The 22,206-nt window shown below is 42.4% G+C and overlaps 2 protein-coding genes across 2 annotated transcripts in view; one reads left to right on the forward strand and one right to left on the reverse strand.

Moving 5' to 3' along the window:
* naa15a (N-alpha-acetyltransferase 15, NatA auxiliary subunit a) overlaps nt 1–22,206 on the forward strand; it is a 26,200-nt gene continuing 3,994 nt past the window's right edge. The window contains exons 1-17 of the mRNA XM_056282218.1: nt 1–158; nt 2,302–2,386; nt 3,216–3,320; nt 3,603–3,760; nt 8,356–8,490; nt 12,088–12,241; nt 12,423–12,542; nt 12,705–12,800; nt 13,022–13,128; nt 13,239–13,311; nt 14,767–14,936; nt 16,165–16,317; nt 16,557–16,685; nt 17,868–18,081; nt 19,376–19,569; nt 19,916–20,024; nt 21,972–22,070. Of these exons, the coding sequence (XP_056138193.1) occupies nt 105–158; nt 2,302–2,386; nt 3,216–3,320; nt 3,603–3,760; nt 8,356–8,490; nt 12,088–12,241; nt 12,423–12,542; nt 12,705–12,800; nt 13,022–13,128; nt 13,239–13,311; nt 14,767–14,936; nt 16,165–16,317; nt 16,557–16,685; nt 17,868–18,081; nt 19,376–19,569; nt 19,916–20,024; nt 21,972–22,070 (2,155 nt within the window). The 5' untranslated portion in view covers nt 1–104. The remainder of the gene's footprint in view (nt 159–2,301; nt 2,387–3,215; nt 3,321–3,602; nt 3,761–8,355; nt 8,491–12,087; nt 12,242–12,422; nt 12,543–12,704; nt 12,801–13,021; nt 13,129–13,238; nt 13,312–14,766; nt 14,937–16,164; nt 16,318–16,556; nt 16,686–17,867; nt 18,082–19,375; nt 19,570–19,915; nt 20,025–21,971; nt 22,071–22,206) is intronic.
* Nucleotides 16,270–22,206, reverse strand: part of ugl (ureidoglycolate lyase) — a 20,188-nt gene continuing 14,251 nt past the window's right edge. The window contains exon 16 of the mRNA XM_056282246.1: nt 16,270–16,325. The gene's annotated coding sequence lies outside the window, so the exon portion shown is untranslated. The remainder of the gene's footprint in view (nt 16,326–22,206) is intronic.

A 22,206-nucleotide genomic window follows, 5' to 3' on the forward strand; every position in this document is an offset into this window, starting at 1 on the left:
GAGAGAGAGAGAGAGAGAGAGCGAGAGAGAGAGAGAGAGAGAGAGAGAGAGAGAGCGAGGGGAGCGATTCATGTGAAGTTAAAGAGGAGCCGCAATCTGACACAATGCCCACCATTACTCTTCCGCCGAAGGAGAACGCTCTCTTCAAGAGAATATTGGTAGGCGAAACACACAAGAAAAAACGTCAGCTCGCTAAGCTAACGCTAAGCCCAGGTTGCCAAGCAGCCCGTCACTTACAGGCGAGCGTGCGAGGGGCAGTTCGCGAGGAGGCGTTAAAACGTGATCGCCCGCCGATACGCCTGTCACAGCAACTACGGCGGCGATAGGAAGCTGGGCTAAAGCTAGCATGCCATGTCGGCCACCGGGCGGACATGTGGCGTCCTTATCTCCGGCGTAGCCCACCACTCTCGGTGTATTTACGGGAAAGCTGCTCGACTGACAGGGGGAATAACCTAACTTTTTAGCCGCTGCTAGCGTTAGCAGGTTTGCACGCTAGGGGGGACCCCCCCCCAACACACACACACACACACACACACACACACGCATGCATCATTCTGGGCTGAGCCGGTAGGACCGAGGTTAGCTAAACACTTGGCAAGCTATTCAGTGAGCCCGAGTCGCTGAAAAGGCACGCAATTTTTCTTTTTCTTTTTTTTTCTCGTCCCGGTAAGCTTTAATAAGTCACTCGTCCGTGTCAGCGCATGTGTTCAGTGTGGTACGAAGTGTCAGCCATAGCATAATTTCGTGCGGGAACAAGTTGGGGTGCCCCTGGCATAGGCCTGCGAGTACGTGCAAGCCACGCCCACGTCCGCGCGAGCTGTCAAATTCCTGCAGTGAACGATTGAACGAAGAATACATTTTATTTTTTATTTTTTTTTGCATATTATAAAAATCCCCTGTACGTAAACATTAACTTTATTAGCAACTGTCGGCAAACACCGGCGTTGTGTTTTGGAATGTTTACACAGAGCCTGTCGCTTTCCTGTAGCATTTCACTATATGGAGCTCCTGAGCTGTGCATCAGTCTGTTCATAGTTTAGGGAGGATGGAGCTTTCATTTCAAAACTGACCAGACCGCGGCTCTTGAATCCAAATGCGCGTTTACTGCCATTTAAATGTGGTTCCTGGGTGGGTCTGCCCTTGTGCAGGTAAGGAAGTGGGGTGCATCAGATTTGCACAGTGGGGTTAACAGGAAGGAAGTGGGGTGCATCAGATTTGCACAGTGGGGTTAACAGGAAGGAAGTGGGGTGCATCAGATTTGCACAGTGGGGTTAACAGGAAGGACGTGGGGTGCATCAGATTTACACAGCGGGGTTAACAGGGTTTCCTCTGGAGGACCCAAGACAATCTGATTCTCACTGTACGGAAATAATAGTAATAATTTATTTTCATAACACTTTTTCTAAAACAATGCCACAAAGTGCTTCACAAAAATATAAAAATAAAATAAATATAAGCAGTCAAGGCAAAAACAAGAGTAAGACCAAACAAGTAAGAGCGTAAACAAAAACAGCATAAATAAAAACAAATGTCAAACATTTGTAAAAGCTGTCATAAAAAGAAATAGGCTGATCATTGTCCTGGCTTCTTAATCCCACTCGCTTGCCACATTAAGGTTGGTTTACCTCTGGGGAGTCCAGGTAGTGTAGCGGTCTATTCCGTTGCCTATCAAGATGGGGATTGCTGGTTTGAATGTCCATGTTACTTGCGACTTACGTTCCTGCAGACACAATTGGCCGTGTCTGCGAGTGGGAAGCCAGATGTGGTTATGTGTCCTGGTCGCTGCTGTAGCGCCTCCTCTGGTCGGCCGGGGCGCCTGTGTGGGGGGCAATAGCGTGATCCTCCCGCGCTATGTCCCCATGGCGAAACTCCTCACTGTCAGGTGAAAAGAAGTGGCTGGTGACTCCACATGTATTGGAGGAGGCACGTGGTAGTCTGCAGCCCTCCCCGGATCGGCAGAGGGGGTGGAGCAGCGACCAGGATGGGTCAGAAGAGTGGTATAATTGGCCAAGTACAATTGGAGAGAAAAAGGTTGTTTTACCTCTTTCTCACACTGTCTGGTCCATCATTCTTATGTTTGGCGTGTTATGCCCTGCTGATTGGTAGAAGAATAGAGCTGTTATGCTGTTTCTTCCGCACAGCCCCTTGATAGAGGTTTTTGCATTAATCTGGTTCAGAGTAATGTTCTTCACCCCCACCAAAATCTTGATAATCTGTGAAAAAGTGAATACCAGATTATTGGGCTCAGATGTCTTGTGTAAATCAGTTTTTGTTTTTTGTTTTTTGCAATCTCTTTTCCAGCGATGTTATGAGCATAAGCAGTACAGAAATGGACTCAAGTTCTGTAAACAGATCCTCTCCAACCCAAAGTTTGCTGAGCATGGAGGTAAGAACAGCTTTTTGCCACCTGCTTTCTTTGGTCTTAGGCCATTTAGCTACTCAATAACAGAAACAGCTAGCTTGTCCGTTTCCCTCACAGACTAGATTGATACTTACCTATTAAGAACCACATGAGTCATTCTTCTTGTATCCTCTATCTTCACTGGGTGTATTTATGACTTGTTTTACGTCATGTGTGAATTGGACAATTACATGGTTGTATCACTGAAAATATAAAGTTTTAATTCAAAAACAGAATGTCCTTTCCTTAATGACAGTTGGATTGACAAATGGATAAAAGTGGTAGGTGTCAAGTAGTCAACTATCAGAAACAGTGGGTGATGTTTGGGCAACTATCTTTTTTGTGTATGTGTATTTGACTTGTCAGAGTGTCCAAAATGAGGTGGCAAATATTTTGTTTCCCCAGACTAACGGCATCTTTATAATGGGTGAAGGTTCTGTGAAGGAAGTGCGTATATCAGCAGATAAAAGGGAATGCTCCGTTATCCTGCAATTTCCAAGCTTAGTTTTAAAAATGTATCTCAACAGCTGAGCAGATTTTTTATGTACACTTGCACCTAAAATAGCAAAGTTTATCTGAAATACTTTTAAGAAAACTCAAATGTTACCCCATGATACTGAAAAGAAACTCCCAGGGTAATGTTTTTTTAAACACCTGTGTGAGCCATCTACCCTTCTGATTTTATGTACATTTCATTGATTCCTGTCTCGTTAAGGCTTTTCCTGTTGAATGTATATGTAATTCTAACCCCGTATTTTCCCTCTCCCTTGTTCCTCCATCCTCACCTTCCTCTCCATGTCCCTCCTTCCAATAGAGACCCTAGCAATGAAGGGCCTGACCCTGAACTGTCTGGGGAAAAAGGAAGAGGCGTATGAGCTGGTGAGACGAGGCCTCCGCAACGATCTCAAGAGCCATGTCTGTATCCTTTCACCTTTTGGCAGCTGTTCACTCTCTCCACACTACCCACTTGCATCAGTAATCTCTTGGCACAGAAGTAACTCTGCTTCTTGTAGACTGGAAGCTGTTTTTAATCTCTGACAGGTTTTGGTTCCTGTATGCAAGGCTTGCAGGCACAAAACATCTGAATATGATTTCCCTTGAAAGATCCAGTTATTTGTGCATGCAGGTGTGAGCATGTCTCTCTACTCTACCTGAGTTCTCTTATCTGGTGCATGTTTGGCTCCTGAACCCACCTCCCCAGGCTGGCATGTATATGGCCTGCTGCAGCGCTCAGACAAGAAGTACGATGAAGCCATCAAGTGTTACCGTAATGCCCTGAAGTGGGACAAGGACAACCTGCAGATCCTCCGAGACCTCTCCTTGTTGCAGATCCAGATGAGAGACTTGGAGGGATACAGGGTGAGGATGGACAGAGGGAGTCTTGAGTGTAGAGAACAATTAATAGGATGACACACTTAAAGGAGAGGTTAAAGGGTGTCTGAGAGGGAATGACATAGAGGTTAAAGATTGGAAGATAAACCCTAGATGAGAAAGTTGGAGCGAGATAAAGATTGGAAAGAGAGAGGAACAAATAAGAAGGGAGATTAATGGTAGGATTTTCTGATCCTGTAGACAAAATCCTATGGAGAAAAGATGTGCAGGTCCTTACCAGCAAAAATATTTAGTTTTTTCAGTCAGCATACCATTGAAATGCATTACACTTAAGCTTAAACTTTACTCTTGCCATTAAAATGCATTTGGAGTAATTGGGTAGCCATCTAATCGTACTTATCCTCATTGCTATACAATTTCTTAAACCACTTTGCAGAGTTGTTTGAGGAGCATTGTGACCTCTTTGTGGTTTAGTGTAAATGGATGTTTTTCCAAGTCACATATGTCAGCTCTCTACTCTTCCCAAAACGTTTCATCCTGAATAGTCAGGGAAGACGTACTCCTCCGGAGGATTGGCCTTATGAAGTTGGGTGTCCCTTCAAACCAAGTCAGGCTTCAGTTGCTTGCAAATGAAGTCAAATGGGCACTGACACCCAGATTTAAGTTGCCGAGTCACTGTCAGTCAGAGGGCCAACCACTATCCGCTCCCACCAATCTTGACTCTGGAATTTCCCCCAAGATGCTCTTTCATTACTTGAGCATTCAATGAACTATAATGGCTTTATAAAACAGCTGGCTCCCCTGCTGCCTTCATATTGTGATAGCTGCCAGAGCTGGGTAATTACTCTGACCTTGACGTGAAGTGAAGACCATTTAGGTAGTGCCTGCCATGTCTACAGTGATCTCTGATACAAACATTGCTCTTTCAGAGGCACATTAGTCTGCATTTGGGAGGTAAGGAAATACCCTATTCCCAAACCCTTTTAAATGTCTGCCTAGATTTGACTCTTGCGCAGTGGCATTTGACAACAGATCATGGTGATCCAGACCAGACATCGGTGTGGATCTAGTTACTGCTGGGGAATTAGGTATTTGCTCCCATATACTTTTTTTAAGCCAAAAAAAACCCCTTGTGGTCCCTAAACACCAGTTTGTTTGTTTTTTAAGTCTGCCATCAGCAGTAACCTCCAACGTGGCAATGCTGCCTTTGCCCTCACTTATAAACCACAATTACACACTTCTTTCAAAGCTCTGACTAGCTTATCTCAAAACTCCTTTCAATGGTTTCTGAAAAATTAGTCCATAATATCATTTCATAGCTAATATAAAAGAACTGAAAAATTAGGACTGTTGATTAGAAGGAACGTAGTATTCTGATTTTTGACTATTAGCATTTTATTTGGCTGTACAATTCCACAGTGCAAAGCCATTATATAAAACTACGCACAACTTTTTGATATAAGGGAGAAGACTGCATTGGGATTGGGGTCCCGTGGGACCCAACACAAATCTCGCAGGAGCGGGTGGTTTTAACTTTGCTGCGGGCGGTCAAAAAAAACAAAACTGCAGGTTCTGCGATTTAGCTAGCACTAACAAGAAAGATGGAGTCAACAAATGAAGTTGAAAAGAAACTCAAAGATGGTCATTATAATACAAAAACAAAGCAAGGGAAGTCTGATATTTAGAAAAATTTCTCAGTTGTGACAGACAAAGATGGAAAACAACTGGACTTTGTTAGCTGCGACAAATATGCAAAAGTTTTGATGTACAACGGGCATAAGTCTGGCACCTCTGGGTTGAGGTGACATACCTGCTCTGTTCTCCCTGGTCAAAGTAAGCTGTCTTTCAAAGATAAAGCACTTCTCCCTGCACATATTAAACAAGATATAATCGAGAAATGTGTCGCACTTCACTGTAGAGACATTTGGCCATATGACTTCGTTGCCAGGAAAGGCTTTGTTGACATAGTTCAAGACGTTACTAATGTAGCCGTTATGCTAAATATGGCTAATTTGATGTAAAATATGTTTTGCCTCAGCCAACCACTGTATCCAGACATGTGGAGGGGAGAGCTCAGGCACTGTAGGTGTCAGTGGCAATGGAGATAAAGCCCATCATCAAAACATATTGATGTGCCATCACAACAGATATATCCAGCACCATCCATTACACAATGATTTCAGTCTCATTTCAAGGGTGTTGTTTGCGGCTCCCTTCGAAGATGGTTTGTCAAAAACAGGAGAGAACATCAGGAACCTGCTGTTTGGGAAACTCTGTGCATTTGGAATAGACGCGTCACTGCGATTTGGCCGTGTTGTGTTTGTCACTGACTGTGGAGCCAACATAGTTGCTGCCCTTATTTGGTGCCCTTATTTATTTTTTAATATGGGAAGCACCACCCCAGTCTGCCACTCCACAGGTACTGTCCCCAACCTCCATGCGACACTGAAGGTCTTGGTTGACACGCCTCTTCAGTGTCACATGGAGGTCAGGGACAGTACTTGTGGAGTGGCAGACTGGGGTGGTGGTTCCCATATTCAAAAAGGGGGACCCGAGGGTGTGCTGCAGTTATTGGGGCATCACATTGCTCAGCCTCCTTGGTAACGTCTACTCTAGGGTGCTCGAAAGGAGGCTCCGACCGATTGTCAAACCTCAGATCCAGGAGGAACAATGTGGATTCCGTCCTGACCGTGGAACAGCGGACCAACTCTTTACCCTTGCGGAAGGGCTGAGGGGGACATCGGAGTTTGACCAGCCAGTCAACATGTTTTGTGGACTTGGAGAAGGCTTATGACCGTGTACCCCGGGGCATTCTGTGGGGGCTACTGCAGGAGTATGGGGTACCGGAACAGTTGCTACAAGCCATCCGGTCCTTGTATAACCAATGTGAGAGCTGTGTCTGCATTCTCCGCACAGTCAAACACGTTTTCGGTGGGTGTCGGACTCCGCCAAGGTTGTCCCTTGTCTCCGATTCTGTTTGTGATATTCATGGACAGGATCTCGAGGTGCAGCCAAGGTGAGGAGTGTGTCCATTTTGGGAACCTCAGAATTGCATCTCTACTCTTCGCAGATGATGTGGTTTTGTTGGCTTCATCAGAACGCGACCTCCAGCGCGCACTGGGGTGGTTTGCAGCTGACTGTGAAATGGCTGGGATGAGAGTCAGCACCTCCAAGTCTGAGGCCATGGTTCTCTACCAGAAAATGGTGGATTGCCCCCTCTAGGTTGGGGATGAGTTGTTGCCTCAAGTGAAGGAGTTCAAGTATCTCAGGGTCTTGTTCACGAGTTGGGGGAAGATGGAGTGGGAGGTTGACAGGTGGATTGGTGCAGCATCAGCGGTAATGCAGACGTTGTACCGGACCATTGTGGTGAAGAGAGAGCTGAGCCAGAAAGAAAAGCTCTCAATTTACCAGTCAGTCTTTGTTCCAACCCTCAGCTATGGTCATCAGCTTTGGGTAGTGACCGAAAGGGTGAGATTGCGGATAAAAGCAGCTGAAATGAGTTTCCTCCGTAGGGTGTCTGGGCTCAGCCTTAGAGATAGGGTGAGGAGCTCGGACATCCGGAGGGAGCTCGGAGTAGAGCTGCTGCTCCTTCGTGTCGAAAGGAGCCAGTTGAGGTGGTTCGGGCATCTGATTAGGATGCCTCCTGGGCGCCTTCCTTTTGATGTTTACCAGGCACGGCCAACTGGGAGGAGACCCTGGGGTAGACCCATAACTTGCTGGACGGACTACATGTCCAATCTGGCCTGGCAATGCCTTGGGATCCCCCAGGAGGAGTTGGAGGGTGTTGCTGGGGAGAGGGTCGTCTGGCGTGCCCTACTTAGCTTGCTGCCACTGCGACCTGACTTCGGAGAAGCAGCTGATGATGAATGAATGAGTGAATGAATATTTTATTTTTTATCAGCTGAATAGAAAACTTTGATGCAAAGCAGTCGATTTGTTTTTCGGTTGCGTTTAATGGTGCAATATTTTTGATAGTACATGAAAGTGTCATGTATGAATGCAGAGGAGAACAGGATAGAGGAGTGCTACTCCTCATCAGTGCGTTAAAAGTTGCAGGGAAATGTAAAATAACCTCAGCAAAAAAAACAACATAGGTTCCAAAATAATAAGTCAAATAAATACAGTTTAATTTTGCACTAGAATAGGTGTACTTATTGCACTGGAAGATCTGTAATTATGCACTAGTCTCAAAGTAATTATGCACTAGAACCTAATTTTGCTCCATTATTCCCAACATGTATGCATCCCTTATTAATAGTACACAATAAAATAATGTGTTTTCCCTGCGGGATGGGAGAAGACACAAAATCAAGGAAATTCTACTGTGCGGGCCTGAATGGTCAGAATGTTTGCGGGAGCGGACAAATGCATTGCGGGTGCGGGCGGTAATGGTCAAAAATCCAGCAGGAAGTGGATTAAGAAAACAGTCCCGTGCAGGGCTCTAGTATAAGGTACATTCTTTTGTTGTATAAGGCACTTTCTAGTTTTCCACTCTGTCTCTTTTGTTGCCCTCAATAGTTTTCCATCTCTTTTTGTGTAATATTCTTTAATGTTAAACAAAATGTACTAATATTTTCTTCCCATCCACTTCTCTCCCTCTCCCGATTTCTTTGTCTTTCTAGGAGACCCGTTACCAGCTACTGCAGCTTCGCCCAGCCCAGCGGGCATCATGGATAGGCTACGCTGTGGCTTATCACCTGTTAGAAGACTTTGAGATGGCTGCAAAGATTGTTGAGGAGTTCCGCAAAACACAACAGGTGTGTAGTAACCAGCATCCGAACAATTAATTTAACACATGGGGCTTTTAGAATTATCACTTAATCTAACCAAATAATTAAGAGTTACAGTTTGACCACCTAACATTTAAAAGATAAAATAAAGAAACACAGAAATTTGTATGCTTTCTTACTTTGTACACCGGGATAGAGACATACCCAGCAAATTGTGGTACACTGCTGTTTGCCAAAGAGAATATTTCTGAGGTGAACTGGGAAATTTAAAGCAGCTAGGGAAACCTACTTATTTACCTTATCCAATGTAACTTTTTCCATCTGCCAAGAAAGTAAATTTTGCCGTATAGGGATGTTATTACAATCAAGTATTAGTATATTTCATGCTAAAAATTGTGACTATTATCAAATTTTAAGTTTTTGTTTGTTTCTTTATTTGTTTGTTGTTGTTGTTTTTTTTTGTCAAATTATGTCCTGTTCAAATAGCTGTTTTGTTTGTGGCACTAGATACCACTACTAGGCTTATAGTCCACTCTTCTACTCTCGGTTTACAACAGCAAGACACACAGGAAAAAATAGTACAAAATATGAAATGGTGCGATAAGTTAAGGAAGACATTTGCACTTAAATGCCTCTTATTTCCAAAAGTTTGTAGTTTAGATTAAAATGCAAGTTTCAAGTAAAGTAAGCCATGTTTTTCTTTTATCTTTTGTCTGTATTTTTTGAAGGGTCATTGTAAATGTATATTTTAAAACTCGTAATGGCGTTATAAACCACACAATGGCGATACATTTGGAGACGATAATTGTACAGCAAAAATTTTCACAGCGCTACATTCAGCAGTGCCATGCTGCTGTACTGTGCTGTTATGTGCACCTTAGTGTATGACTAGCGTTCCAGTTCGGGTGTTAATGGCTTGCACTGATATTATTATAATATTTAATAATATTCAATAATTTAATCCATCCATCCATTAACCAACCTGCTTATCCTACACAGGGTTAATATTTAATTTAATTTACTATTTAATAATTTGATAATATTTAATAAGGGTTATAATATTATTATATTGCACTGTCTAAATACATCACTTCTGTTGACCCTTCAGGGCTCCAGACTAACTTTTTACGTCGGTTGCACTGGCGCACCTAACTTTTTCATTTAGGTGCACCAGCACATAATTAAGGTAGACCCAACATTTTTCACCATGCCTTTTGACACCACAATAATATATTTTAAGCATTACCCTTTTTCTAAGTTCCCATACACATTGGTAATTTGAATTTCTTAACACATTGCTGCGGACAGGGGAGACAGGTGGAATGGTTACCTCCACTGATGATGTCAGTTCTGGGCTGGGCCTTTCAGGACCGGGGACAGGTATAATGGGCACTGCAGCATTTTTTTCAATGAAAAAATATTTAGTAGTCCTCTCCATTTTGAATTACCGCTATGTTTTAAGGTTGTGATGTCACTCGAGAAGGAGTACAGGGTGCGAGCTCACACATGCACACATGCCTTTTTTTCCCCACCCAGATTCTGCAAAGATCTGCCCTACTCTGCCTCTGATTGGCTGGTACTCGTTGCCTTCATTGGTTAGATTAGTTAGGTTGAAGCATGAGGAGTGAGATGGTTAGGGTAAGAATATCAGGGTCGGAGCCAATCAGAGGCAGACTAGGATACAGTAGGAAGTCTTTGCAGAATGTGGGTGGGAAAATAATGCTATATATAGACACACACACGCATATACACACACACACACACACACACACACACATACATACAGACCTGCTAAATTTCAGATGCATTGGTGCAACCAATGAAAAAGTTTGGTGGCACTTGACAGATTTTTGGTCACATGCCCTTTCTATACTCTAAATAGCAGACAACAAAATAATCCATTTGTTCTGTTTTGTTTTTTAACTGTCAACTCGTGTAAGTGCCACATCCATTAACTCTGTACAACCATTTTCCTTACGTGATTCAGAGAACATGGCCCAGTTTTGCCGCTGCAGTAAAATTGTACACGTAAATACGATTCTTGTATAATATACCTTGTTTCATCAGACTTTTGTGCTGGAAAAACAAGCCAAAGTGGAGGGGTAAGGCCCCCTGACATGGTTTAAGAGCTCTTTGCACTAAACACAGCAGATTTTTAGCAGTTTCTCAACTCTGATTAGGACTCTAATCATGACCAGTAACCAATGATGCTGTCCTCATACTTATCTAACAGGTCCCAAGTGGTTAAAATCGGTCATGTAACATCTCCCCCTATAACTTGTAATAATTGAGTTCCACAAGGCAGCATTCTGGATCCATTTTCTTCTGTATATCAATGACCTGTAAATATTCTAATTGTCTACTATATGCCGATGACACTAATTTTTCTTTCTGATCCAACTTTGATGTCATGAACTCAAAACGCTCTTCTGACCTTCAGTACTTACATGAGTGGTTGAAATCTAATTATCTAACTAATTTATCTAATTATCTTCATAATTTAACAAAGAAGCTCAAACAGAAATTGTATATTTATAACAAGATCAAACCACATTCATAATTTAACAAAGAAGCTCAAACAGAAATTGTATATTTATAACAAGATCAGACCATATCTCACCCATACTGACTCAGACGCGTATCATCTACATGCATTCATTCTTTCAACAATATCCTACTGTCTCCCAATTTGGTCCCTCACCACAAAGGAAACCATTAAATCAATAACATGACTCCACAGTAAAGCTTATTTAAGAACCATGGCTACCTTCTCCCTTAGACTTATCACAGCACTGCACATTCACATTCTAATGCCCTGATTTTTCAGAACTACACAAATAATCTGGCCATTAAATTTTACTTTCAGATCCAAAACAACAACTCCCCTCCAACACTTACGGCTCTATTTGTAAGACACAACACAAGACAAGAACGTATCACTAGATCAATCTCACATGCACTTATTCCAGTACCGGTTTACAAAAATAACTATGGTCAGAGATAATTTTTTCACTCATACGCTAAAATCTGGAATGACATCCCATATTACATTTAGAGCAATAACCTTTATTATCCACTTCAAAAAGGCATATAAACACTATCTCCTGGAAGGAAACACCTGCGGCCACTGATTCATCTCTCATACACCATCTTAAGTCTGCCCCTCTGTTGTATCTGTGAGCTGTCTATGCTCTGCTTTTGTTTTGTTTCTGTAATTTTTTGTTTTTATTTTGTATTGTAATGCGATTCTGTCTTTTATGTGCTGCAGAACAGGAACCTGGCTGTAAACCAGTTTTAGCTGAGTAAGGCCAGTTTAAATGTAATGCATTTTAACATCTGAAATGTTACTTTTCATCTTTGTGTGTATAATGATAAAATAAGTTAGTAAGTGCCACTCCTTGATTGATGACTGATGGATTTCATGTACGACTGTTGTGATGGTTAGGATGTAAAAGCCCCTTTTCTTTTATGCCTTACAAACAATTTCATCTCAATTGTTTTGCTTGATTCTTTCTTGTGTGTGTGTGTGTGTGTGTGTGTGTGTGTGTGTGTGTGTGTGTGTGTGTGTGTGTGTGTGTGTGTGTGTGTGTGTGTGTGTGTGCATACGTGTGTCTGTTTCTCTAGACATCTCCAGACAAAGTGGACTATGAGTACAGTGAGCTGCTGCTATATCAGAACCAAGTGCTGAGGGAGGCTGGACTGAACAAGGAGGCCCTGGAACACCTCAACAACTATGAGAAACAGATCTGTGACAAAATGGCAGTGGAGGAGACAAGAGGTGGGTCGCTGCTGCCATTAAGGTACCTGCAACATTCTGCATACATTCTTAAAGAGATTCTGTGTAAAAGGGCTTTTTACTAAACTAAAAAAGATAGAAGATGAATACAAACCAACTACATCACGTAGAGGTGTAGCTGCTTATGCTAGATAGTCTGTCTACTTGTTTGTTTTCCTCTCAGGAGAGCTACTTTTAAAGTTGGAGCGGCCCAAGGAGGCTTTAGAGGTCTACAGGAGACTCCAGGAGAGGAACCCTGAGAACTGGGCCTACTACGAGGGCCTGGAGAAGGCACTCAAGCCAGGTAAATGCAAACCACCAGAACCAAATTCTGAGGCTTCTGTTGACTAGATAAGCACCCATTCCTTCATCAATACAAGCTTGCACATGTCTCGCTTTACCTTCTGTTGTGTGTCTTGTTTCCCCTAATGTGTGTCTATCTGTGTTTTTGTGTTACCATCCCCAGCCAGTAAAGAGGAGCGTCTGCAGCTTTATGAGGAGGCGTGGATTAAGTTTCCAAAAGGCCTGGTGCCCCGGAGGCTGCCTCTCAACTTCCTCATAGGTAGTCATGCAGAGTATAGTCCTGTGTTAACTTCTGTGCATCACATAGCTGAACTGGACCTGCAGAGAGTTTGGCTTCTCTTGACAGAGTGTAGTAATAACACTATGCTTTTTTTCCCAGTTTTATAAATGTGTTATTATTAACTGGAAATGTCCAAGGGACACAAAAAAAAAAACAAGTCTCAACATGACTCAGCTTTTAATATTTCATGTGTTGGCTAGGAGAAAAGTTCTGTGAATGTCTGGACTCCTACCTGAGGATTAACTTCAGTAAAGGCTGTCCACCCGTCTTCACTACCCTCAAATCTCTCTATGCTGACAAAGAAAAGGTAAAGATGCGGTGTGCCAGTGGGTGAACCTGTATGTAGATAAGCAAATTTTCGCTCATGTCATTCCTGAGGCGAAGTCAAATTCTTACTTTCTTTCCCCTCCCATATAGGTCTCTGTCATTGAGGAATTAGTAGTTGGCTATGAAACCTGTTTAAAAAGCTGTCGAATGTTTAATCAAAACGGTGAGTGCAGATCGTGTATGTATTAATTATTTTCCCTTTGAAGTTCACTAATTATCTGTTCAATTATGTGTCATTCTCTACGCTTAAGTGACATCAGTTAATAGGTTGCAGTCTTAAACGGAAATTCTTTTTTTGTAGCATATATAGTACAGCTATATAAGAAAATATGCCGATCAAGGCCACATTATACAGCTGTATGTAGTGTTGTCATCAGGGAGCAGATCCAAAGCCATACTTCACTTGCATTATCATAGCACAGCTTTAAGATAAACATTTGTAAAGATGGGCTATAACTAAGAAAATTGGGGGAAACTGGATAGAAGAGAAGAGCGAATGGTGAATTAACCTCTGCTCATTGTTTCTCTCACGGCCCTTGGTCCAGTTTAACTTTTGATGGGCTGCTTGAAGCAGCTCACTATACCAAGGTTTTAGCTGTCAAGCATTCCTAGTATGACTTTCTTATATTTTAGGTATCAAATGTATATATTACTGTATTTCCCGGACTATAAGTTGCTGTTTTTTTACTCGTCTGGCTGGTCCTGCGACTTATATTCCAAAGAGACTTCTACAATGTAATTTTGTCGGACAAATACACTGCGTTTCAACTAGGGCCACTAATGGCACTGTTAAATCTTGTGGCTCGGGGTGTCCAGGTAGTGTGGTGGTCTATTCTGTTGCCTACCAACACGGGGATCTCGGTTTGAATCCCCGTGTTGCCTCTGGCTTGGTCGAGCATCCCTATAGACACAATTGGCCGTGTCTGCGGGTGGAAAGCTGGATGTGGGTGTGTGTCCTGGTCGCTGCACTAGCGCCTCCTGTGGTCGGTCGGGGCACCTGTTTAGGGTGGAATAGCGTGATCCTCCCTGGCAAAACTCCTCACTGCCAAGTGAAAAGAAGTGGCTGATGACTCCACATGTATTGGAAGAGGCACGTGGTAGTCTGCAGCCCTCCTCGGATCAGCAGAGGGGGTGGAGCAGTGACAGGGATGGCTCAGAAGAGTGAGGTAATTGGCCGCATATGATTGGGGAGAAAAGAGGGGGATCCAAAAAAAATCTTGTGACTCAACTGAAAATACTTTACAACCATATAAATGTGACTTATTCAATGAAGTGACTTATACATGTTTTTTTCCTCGCAACAATGCATTTTTTGCTGAGTGCGACTTATACTCCAGTGCGACTTGTAGTCTGGGAAATACAGTAGTTCTATTTAGCAGTTGGTTCATAATCCAACTTGCTGAGGATGAGACACAGTCATTGGGCAAACTCACAAATAACTTGATTACCTATTTATCCTTCTAATGAATGTGGATAGTTTGACTTGAAACTCCTTAATTCTCTTCCATGTTTTATTTTCAAACCCAATGCCCCTAAGCAATGCGTAAAATCCCCAGGTTCAAGGGCCATGTACCAGTTGAGTAATTACCATTGAGTTTTATATCAAATAAATTTGCAGATGATGGGAAGGAGGAGCCCCCCACTACCTTGTTGTGGGTACAGTATTTCCTGGCACAGCACTTTGACCATGTGGGCCAGCAGACTGTAGCCCTGGAATACATTAATGCTGCCATCGAGAGCACACCCACGCTCATCGAGCTCTTCCTCATCAAGGCCAAGATCTATAAGGTTTGTAGCATGCTAATACAAACAAACAACCACTCAAAGAATCATTTTGCATTAAAGCCAAAATCTACAAGCATCTCTCTCTCTCACACAAAGAAATAATGCTTTTCACACAAGCACATATTTTTAAGGGCTCTTGCTCAAACCATTGAAAGTGTTTCATTAGTTTCAATAAGGCCATTGCACGCATTGCAACCTCAATAGAAGTGAACCATCTCACACCCACTCAATCGCCACCTTACCCTACTGCCCTCTGAGCGCAGGTACAGAGCACTGAGGTGCAGAAGGGCTCGCACTGGTAAAAGCCTAATCCCCGCACCCATAGCCGCCTTAAACAATGGGCCTCAGTGAACAGGCCTGAGTGTGTACTGTTGTCTGTCATTATATGTTGTTACGGTATGCTGTTGTATGCGCTGATGTGCACAGTGCTGTGGAAAGTAATTTCCCCTTGGGGGAAAGTCTAGTTTACACGGCTTTTGGGTGATGGAGTTGACTCATATACAATGCCAGAACGTTCCTCAACAGTGAGTATGTGAGAGATTTAGCTGTAGCATGTTGGACAACAATCGGTCCTGACAGAAGCATAAGCCAGTGGAGGCTGTTTTGCTTTAAGCGTGGCTTTTTTACCTGCAGGATTTGTCTGTTGAATGACAAGAGCATTTATTCCTCGGTGAGGCGGTTCATACCTGGCATTAATATGCATCTTAGGTGATCTGATCACAGGTGGACAGCTCGAACTAAGTACATCAGTTTATACCTGGCATTAGAGTGTGTCTCCACATGCGTCTTGAGTGACCACTTGTGTATCGAGACTCACTTCCCAGCTCTATATACGAATAAGCACGTACATCACTGTGGTAGGGGAGTGTAGTTTAGCCTGGGCTGCAAGCGGAGAGAAGGAGCGTGGCTCGTGGGAGAGCAATGCACTGGCCCATGTGAGTGAACAAATAGAAGACATTATTAAGTAAAGCCTGTGTTAATCGCCTAAAACCGTGTCCGTCTTCATCTCGAACCCTCCCCGTGGCACGTGGCACAATCACATAAATAAACACTAACAGTACAAAACAACGAGGAGAGAGGAGTCTAAGCGACAGACATTTTTAAAAAAAAAAAAAAGGCTAATTTTAATGCGCCGTCAGTTAGTATGACGTATTTCACATCTGTAAGTTATTACTGTCAATTATTCTTCAAATTAAGTCTTTCTTTCCTCTTCCCTTCCTCCCTTCTTTAGCATGCAGGCAATGTCAAGGAGGCTGCTCGGTGGATGGATGAAGCCCAGGCTCTGGACACGGCCGATCGTTTCATTAACTCAAAGTGTGCCAAGTACATGCTGAAGGCTGGCCTCATCAAGGAAGCTGAGGAGATGTGCTCCAAGTTCACACGAGTGAGTGTCTGTGTGAGAGAATGTGGGATCAGCCAAGCGAGACATTAAATAAATTATTATCAAAGCTTTATGGCTACGTTGAGCACTAAGCTCTGCTTCTCTTGATGCATTTTATGTAAAGCACTTTGAATTGCCTTGTTGCTGAAATGTGCCATATAAATAAATTTGCCTTGCCTTGCCTTCCAAGATGGTTAAGAAAATGTGTTCTCTGTTTGTCTGTGTGTGTGTCTGGATTTCAGGAGGGTACCTCAGCAGTAGATAACCTCAATGAGATGCAGTGCATGTGGTTCCAGACAGAGTGTGCCCTGGCCTACAAGGCCATGAATAAGTTCGGAGAGGCCCTCAAGAAGTGTCATGAGATTGAGAGGGTAAGTGCCTGTGGCACACTGCAGAAACATTCCCAAGTCACTAGGATCTAGAGCATCTAGATTGGATTGTTCAGCTCTATATTAAATATGTCCTCATTGGGATTGTGTAATTTTTTTGGACTATTGTAGTGCTATCCAACCCTACTTGGTGTGCAGAGAACTATATTTTAATGCTCTTTCGTCTGGTCCTGTTTTTTGCTGTAGGGGTTTAAAGTGGCATTAACTGTGCTAGGGGTAAAAAAAAAAAAGACAGTAGTGCTACAGTTTCCCCAGCAGACACTCACAGCTAAGCCTCTCCTCACTCCTCCCATCCTGTGTCTGCAGTGGCCGAAGGGTGACAAACAACGTGCTCGTGATCCATATTTTTTTTTAAATGATTGGCACTTGCAGAGGACTCAAAAGTGAAATCGACGTTGCTCTATTTATTCTGGATGTGTAAATGCACAGTTGTTTGCTAACACATTATCCTAAAAACTTAATAACTTCATACATATTTCTGTTATCATGCTTGCTTTCTCCTGTCTGCGAGCCTCACCCTAGACCGTGTTCACAACTTGCGAGTTGTGAGTCTGCTCACCCATGGTTTAATGGGGGGGATGTCTGGAGAGAGAAAGAGGGACTCAACTAAAGAGGGAGGTTCGCTTTGCCAGACCAACAAAACCAAACAATGTGCTGAAAGTTTAGGAAAACTGTAGACAGGGGTTGGGGTGTTGACTTTTAGTGGGACTGGCAATACTCGCAGTCCTTTCACATGACAGGCAGTCATTTGATTTACTGTTCAATTATTTTACTGTTTAACTTTTTTAATTTCTTAATTTAAATAAAAAATTACTGTCCAAATTTCAAAAATATTGCTTAATGCAGCATTCAATAATATTTCCTTATTTACACACTTAAGTTAGTATCAGGAAGTGGGATGTATAGCCTGGGTCCAAAGTAATGAGGAAATCACAATACTTGGACATCTCTCCACTGACCTATAGGTTCCCTTTTCACTTGCTTGTAAAATCTGTATTTAAGTGCATGTTTATCCCAAGTCCCCACCCTACTTTTGCTCTCAACCACTTTTTTTTTTTTTTTGCCAATTTGATTTTCAGAGTGTAAAGCATTCATTCTTAAACTCAAGCAGATATAAAGCCCTTTTGTCTTTATTTACTCTTTCTCCTGTTCTCCTCCCATCAGCACTTTGTGGAGATCACAGACGATCAGTTTGACTTCCACACCTACTGCATGAGGAAAATGACACTGCGATCGTATGTGGACCTGCTGAAGCTGGAGGACATCCTACGGCAACACCCTTTTTACTTCAAGGCTGCCTGCAACGCCATCCAAATCTACCTGGCCCTGCACGACAAGCCTCTGGCTGATGATAGCAAGGAGAGCCAGGCGGACACAGGTGAGATCAAGACAGGATCCACTCTGTGTGAGCATCTGAAAGATTTTCACTTCTTTAGTGACTTCCTCTGTTTTAATCATTTGCTATGTGTGCATTTAGATTTTATACTGTTCTGTTTGTAGGCCGATTTGATGTGGAGTTGGGATATTTTGTTTGCTTAATATTACTTGGACATTCTCTCATTGTCTAGGAGACAAACCCCACTCCAAAAGTTGAGTAAAGTGATTTCTTAAAAGTTGTCAAGACGCCCAATGAAAATATGGAAGTTACCTCCAGCTGTTATTGCAATGTTTTAAAGTGTAGTTTTTTTCCCCCAAACAGTTTAATTCTAATGTCTCCAAAATGATTAGAGATAATAAAATGGGGATGTTCAGAAGAATGGGTACATCAACATTAATATTCCAAAATTATTCTAATATTTAGGTTTTCTAGTGCAGTGTTTCTCAACCGGGGGTCTGCGGACCCCTAGTGGTCCGTGGTGCAATTGCAAGGGGTCCGTGAAAATAAAATATCTTTAAAAAAAAGATCCTATGACATTTATAGAAATAGGATTATTTTACTCAGATGTGAATGAGACCTTTATCTACCTAAACTATAAAGGGTAACAGGACTTTTTTTCTCTAATTACATCTGTTTCACAAGTGTAATTTATTGTATTTTAATAAGAGCTCTCATCCCGTTTGCATTGTTAAAAGTTACTGCATAGAAATTCTGTTGTTACATATATCTGAAAGTTACTGAATACATATTCTGTTTTGTTACATATATCTGAAAGTTACTGCATAAGAATTCTGTTTTGTTAACTATATCTAAGTTACAACTGAAAGCTCTTATTTTTGCCCCAAAGAGTGAATAAATGCTATAATGCAATTTAAAATGCAGTTTCTACTGTTTCTATCAAATTGCAACCCCCCTCCCCCAAGATCAGGTGGAGGGGTCCTCAGGGTAGATAAAAAATACGCAGGGGGTCCAGGACCCCAAAAAGGTTGAGAACCACTGTTCTAGTGGATTTGAGGCATTTTCCCAGATAAATCCCTATCCAGTTTTGTAAACCATTAAAAGGAAAGAATCTAGAACCTTGATACACATTATCCTACATAACTTTGCTGTCTATGCTCTGTATAAGTTTGGTTTACATGGTAGTATTCTTAATACAGAGATATACAAGGACATGTATAAACCGACTATCTGAAAATAAGTTCCACCAGAATGTTTAATATAAGACCTGAGAAACCTTTGTTTTTTAAAGTGTCAAATTTAAAGCAGCCCCTCTTCCCTCTACTGTCCTGTGTAGAGAACCTGACAGACAAGGAACTGAAGAAGCTGCGCAACAAACAAAGAAGAGCCCAGAAGAAGGCTCAGCTAGAGGAGGAGAAGAAGAATGCAGAGAAGGAAAAGCAGCTGAAGAACCAGAAGAAGAAGAAGGAGGAGGATGACGAGGAGATTGGAGGGCCCAAAGAGGAGCTCATACCAGACAAACTGGCCAAGGTGGGGCTCCTGCCAGAGTTCAGTTATTCTAGAGCTCCTTTCTTCCTCTTCTTTCAGTTTATTCCCTGTTTCTCAGGGGTCACCACAGCAGATTTTACAGTTTCTATTGGTACCCCGTGAGGGCACAGCACCTATGGCAGCCATTGTTCTAGAGCTCCTTTTGCATAGTTAAATAAATAAAGCCTCATATCCTGTCAGACACTATTACCAATAACCTTTTCTTCTGTATTTCATGTCTATGAACCAGTTTGAACAAAGCTCAACTGATTGATTGATTGATTGATTGATTGATTGATTTGAAGACAGCATCATATAAACACTGTGGTTATCTCTGCCTCTCTGTTAGGTGGAGAATCCTCTGGAAGAGGCGATCAAGTTCCTGACCCCTCTGAAGAACCTGGTGAGGGACCGGATCGAGACTCACCTCTTGGCCTTTGAGATCTACTTCAGAAAAGGTCAGCCTGTTACCATTAGCCCACTTTCTCTTCAAACACTACTTCAGCTAGGACTGATTCTGTTGCTAGTAGATTGTTAACTTGGGATAAGTAAATAGATAGTGCTTTGTATGTTCACACCTAGTTTTTATACTGTGCACTTAAAGGGATAATTCACCGATGGTTTTGGGTATGTGCAATTAGTACTGATGATTAATGTAGCCAATTGAAGCAATAAAGTCTTACAGAGAAAGTGGTGTTATTGCTCAGTCTTTCCCACAATGTCTACATGTACCAGAATGCATTGCTTCATTCTAGCTTCTGTCCATAAAATCTACTACTACTACTACTACTTTCAGCTGTTCCCGTTAGGGGTCACCACAGCGGATTACCCGTTTCCATCTCTTCCTGTCCTCTGCATCTTCCTGTGTCACGCCAGCCACCTGCATGTCCTCTCTCACCACATCCATAAACCTCCTCTTTGGCCTTCCTCTTTTCCTCTTCCCTGGCAGCTCCATAGTCAGCATCCTTCTTCTTCAGCTTCTGTCCATAAAATACTCTGCGCTAATGTTGTGAGACGTCATTTCCACTGGAAACATAGCTTAATCAAGAGAATGGGGATGGATTTTCTTTTTTCTTTTCTTTTTTTGGAACAATGTGTTTAGAGAAGGTTAGAGTATCTGAGTCCATGCTAGGCTGTAGTTTTTCCAGCCACAAACTGATGTCACAATATGTTACCTTCTGGCCAGAAAAAAAAATTGGTTTCACTGCCTACAGAGATGCAGAAATGATTGGGAACAACTGCAGGTGTCTTTCACGTGCTAGCCCTGTCGCATATAGACAGAGACGAATTTCCCCTTTAATAAGAGCTGTCTCTTATTCAAGGTGAACCCCAGCAAGGTCATCAGACAGATCATCTCCTAGTACGAAACACCTGCTCAAATGATCCAGTTTGACTGCATCTGGCTATACTGAAACAGGGCTGCAGACTAGCTTTTTACATTGATTGCACTGGTGTGCCTAACTTTTTCATTTAGGTACACCAGCACATTATCTAGGTGCACCCAAAATTTTTCACCACGCCTTTTGGCGCCACAGTGATGCATTTTAAGTGTTACCTTTTTTGTCAGTTCCCATACACATTGGTAATTTATTGGCAAAAGAATAATCAATAGTTCTCTTTTTTGAATTACCGGTATATTTTAAGGTTGTGATGTCACTTGAGGGGAAGTACCGGGCGGGGTCTCATGCACATGCCTTTTCTTTTTTTTTTCCCCTCACCTGCGTTCCACAAAGACCCGCCGTACTCTGCCTCTGATTGGCTAGTACTCGTTGCCTTATTCGGTTACGTTTAGGCATGAGGAGTGGGGTGGTTAGAGTAAGAATATCAAATAACGCCACACACGGACCTGCTAAATTTCAGACGCACTGGTGCGACCAGTGAAAATGTTAAGTCACACTTGACAGATTTTTGGTCGCACCCTGGAGCCCTGTGAATACTGTATTTAATGTCCGAAATCAGAATCAAGCATCTGGGATTAATACCTTCTTTCAACCATAATCAATCAAGTTGCATTTTATATAGCACTTTTCTAGCTGCAACAGCCACTCAAAGTGCTTTACATTTCTGGTCAAATCTGATATTTCAGACAGCTGTTATGATAGAACACAAGCAGTTGTTTGTACAATCGCTACCTATTTCATATGCGTAAGGCCACCGAAATGTGATTTACAATTTACAACCATAAAAGTATGTTGGATGTCTAATGGGGTCAGTTGCAAATCATACATCAGGTTTAACAGTGGGAATGGCTGTTCGCTGTGAAGACAATAGAAAAAGTGCATTTAATAATAATAATAATAGTAATAATAATAATCATTACATTTATATAGCACACCCAAAGTGCTTGTGTGTTGTTGTAATCACCACTTAGGCTAACAAAGTTGTCTTCCTTCTCCTCATTCCAGAAAAGTACCTGTTAATGTTGCAGTCGGTAAAGAGGGCTGTAGCTATAGACCCTCTCAACCCATGGCTCCACCAGTGTCTGGTGCGCTTTTTCAAAGGAGGTGAGCCTAACTTTCTAAGAGTGTGTCAAGGTTAGGATGGGTTGTGTTGGTGTACATTCAAACCGAAATGTCATTTTCTCTTGCGATTGTGATTACCCAGCAGATGGCTTATGGCGTAAAGCAAGGCTCAAAGAGT

The sequence above is a fragment of the Lampris incognitus genome, chromosome 1, assembly GCF_029633865.1.
Source record: "Lampris incognitus isolate fLamInc1 chromosome 1, fLamInc1.hap2, whole genome shotgun sequence".
In the NCBI taxonomy this organism is placed as follows: Eukaryota; Metazoa; Chordata; class Actinopteri; order Lampriformes; family Lampridae; genus Lampris; species Lampris incognitus.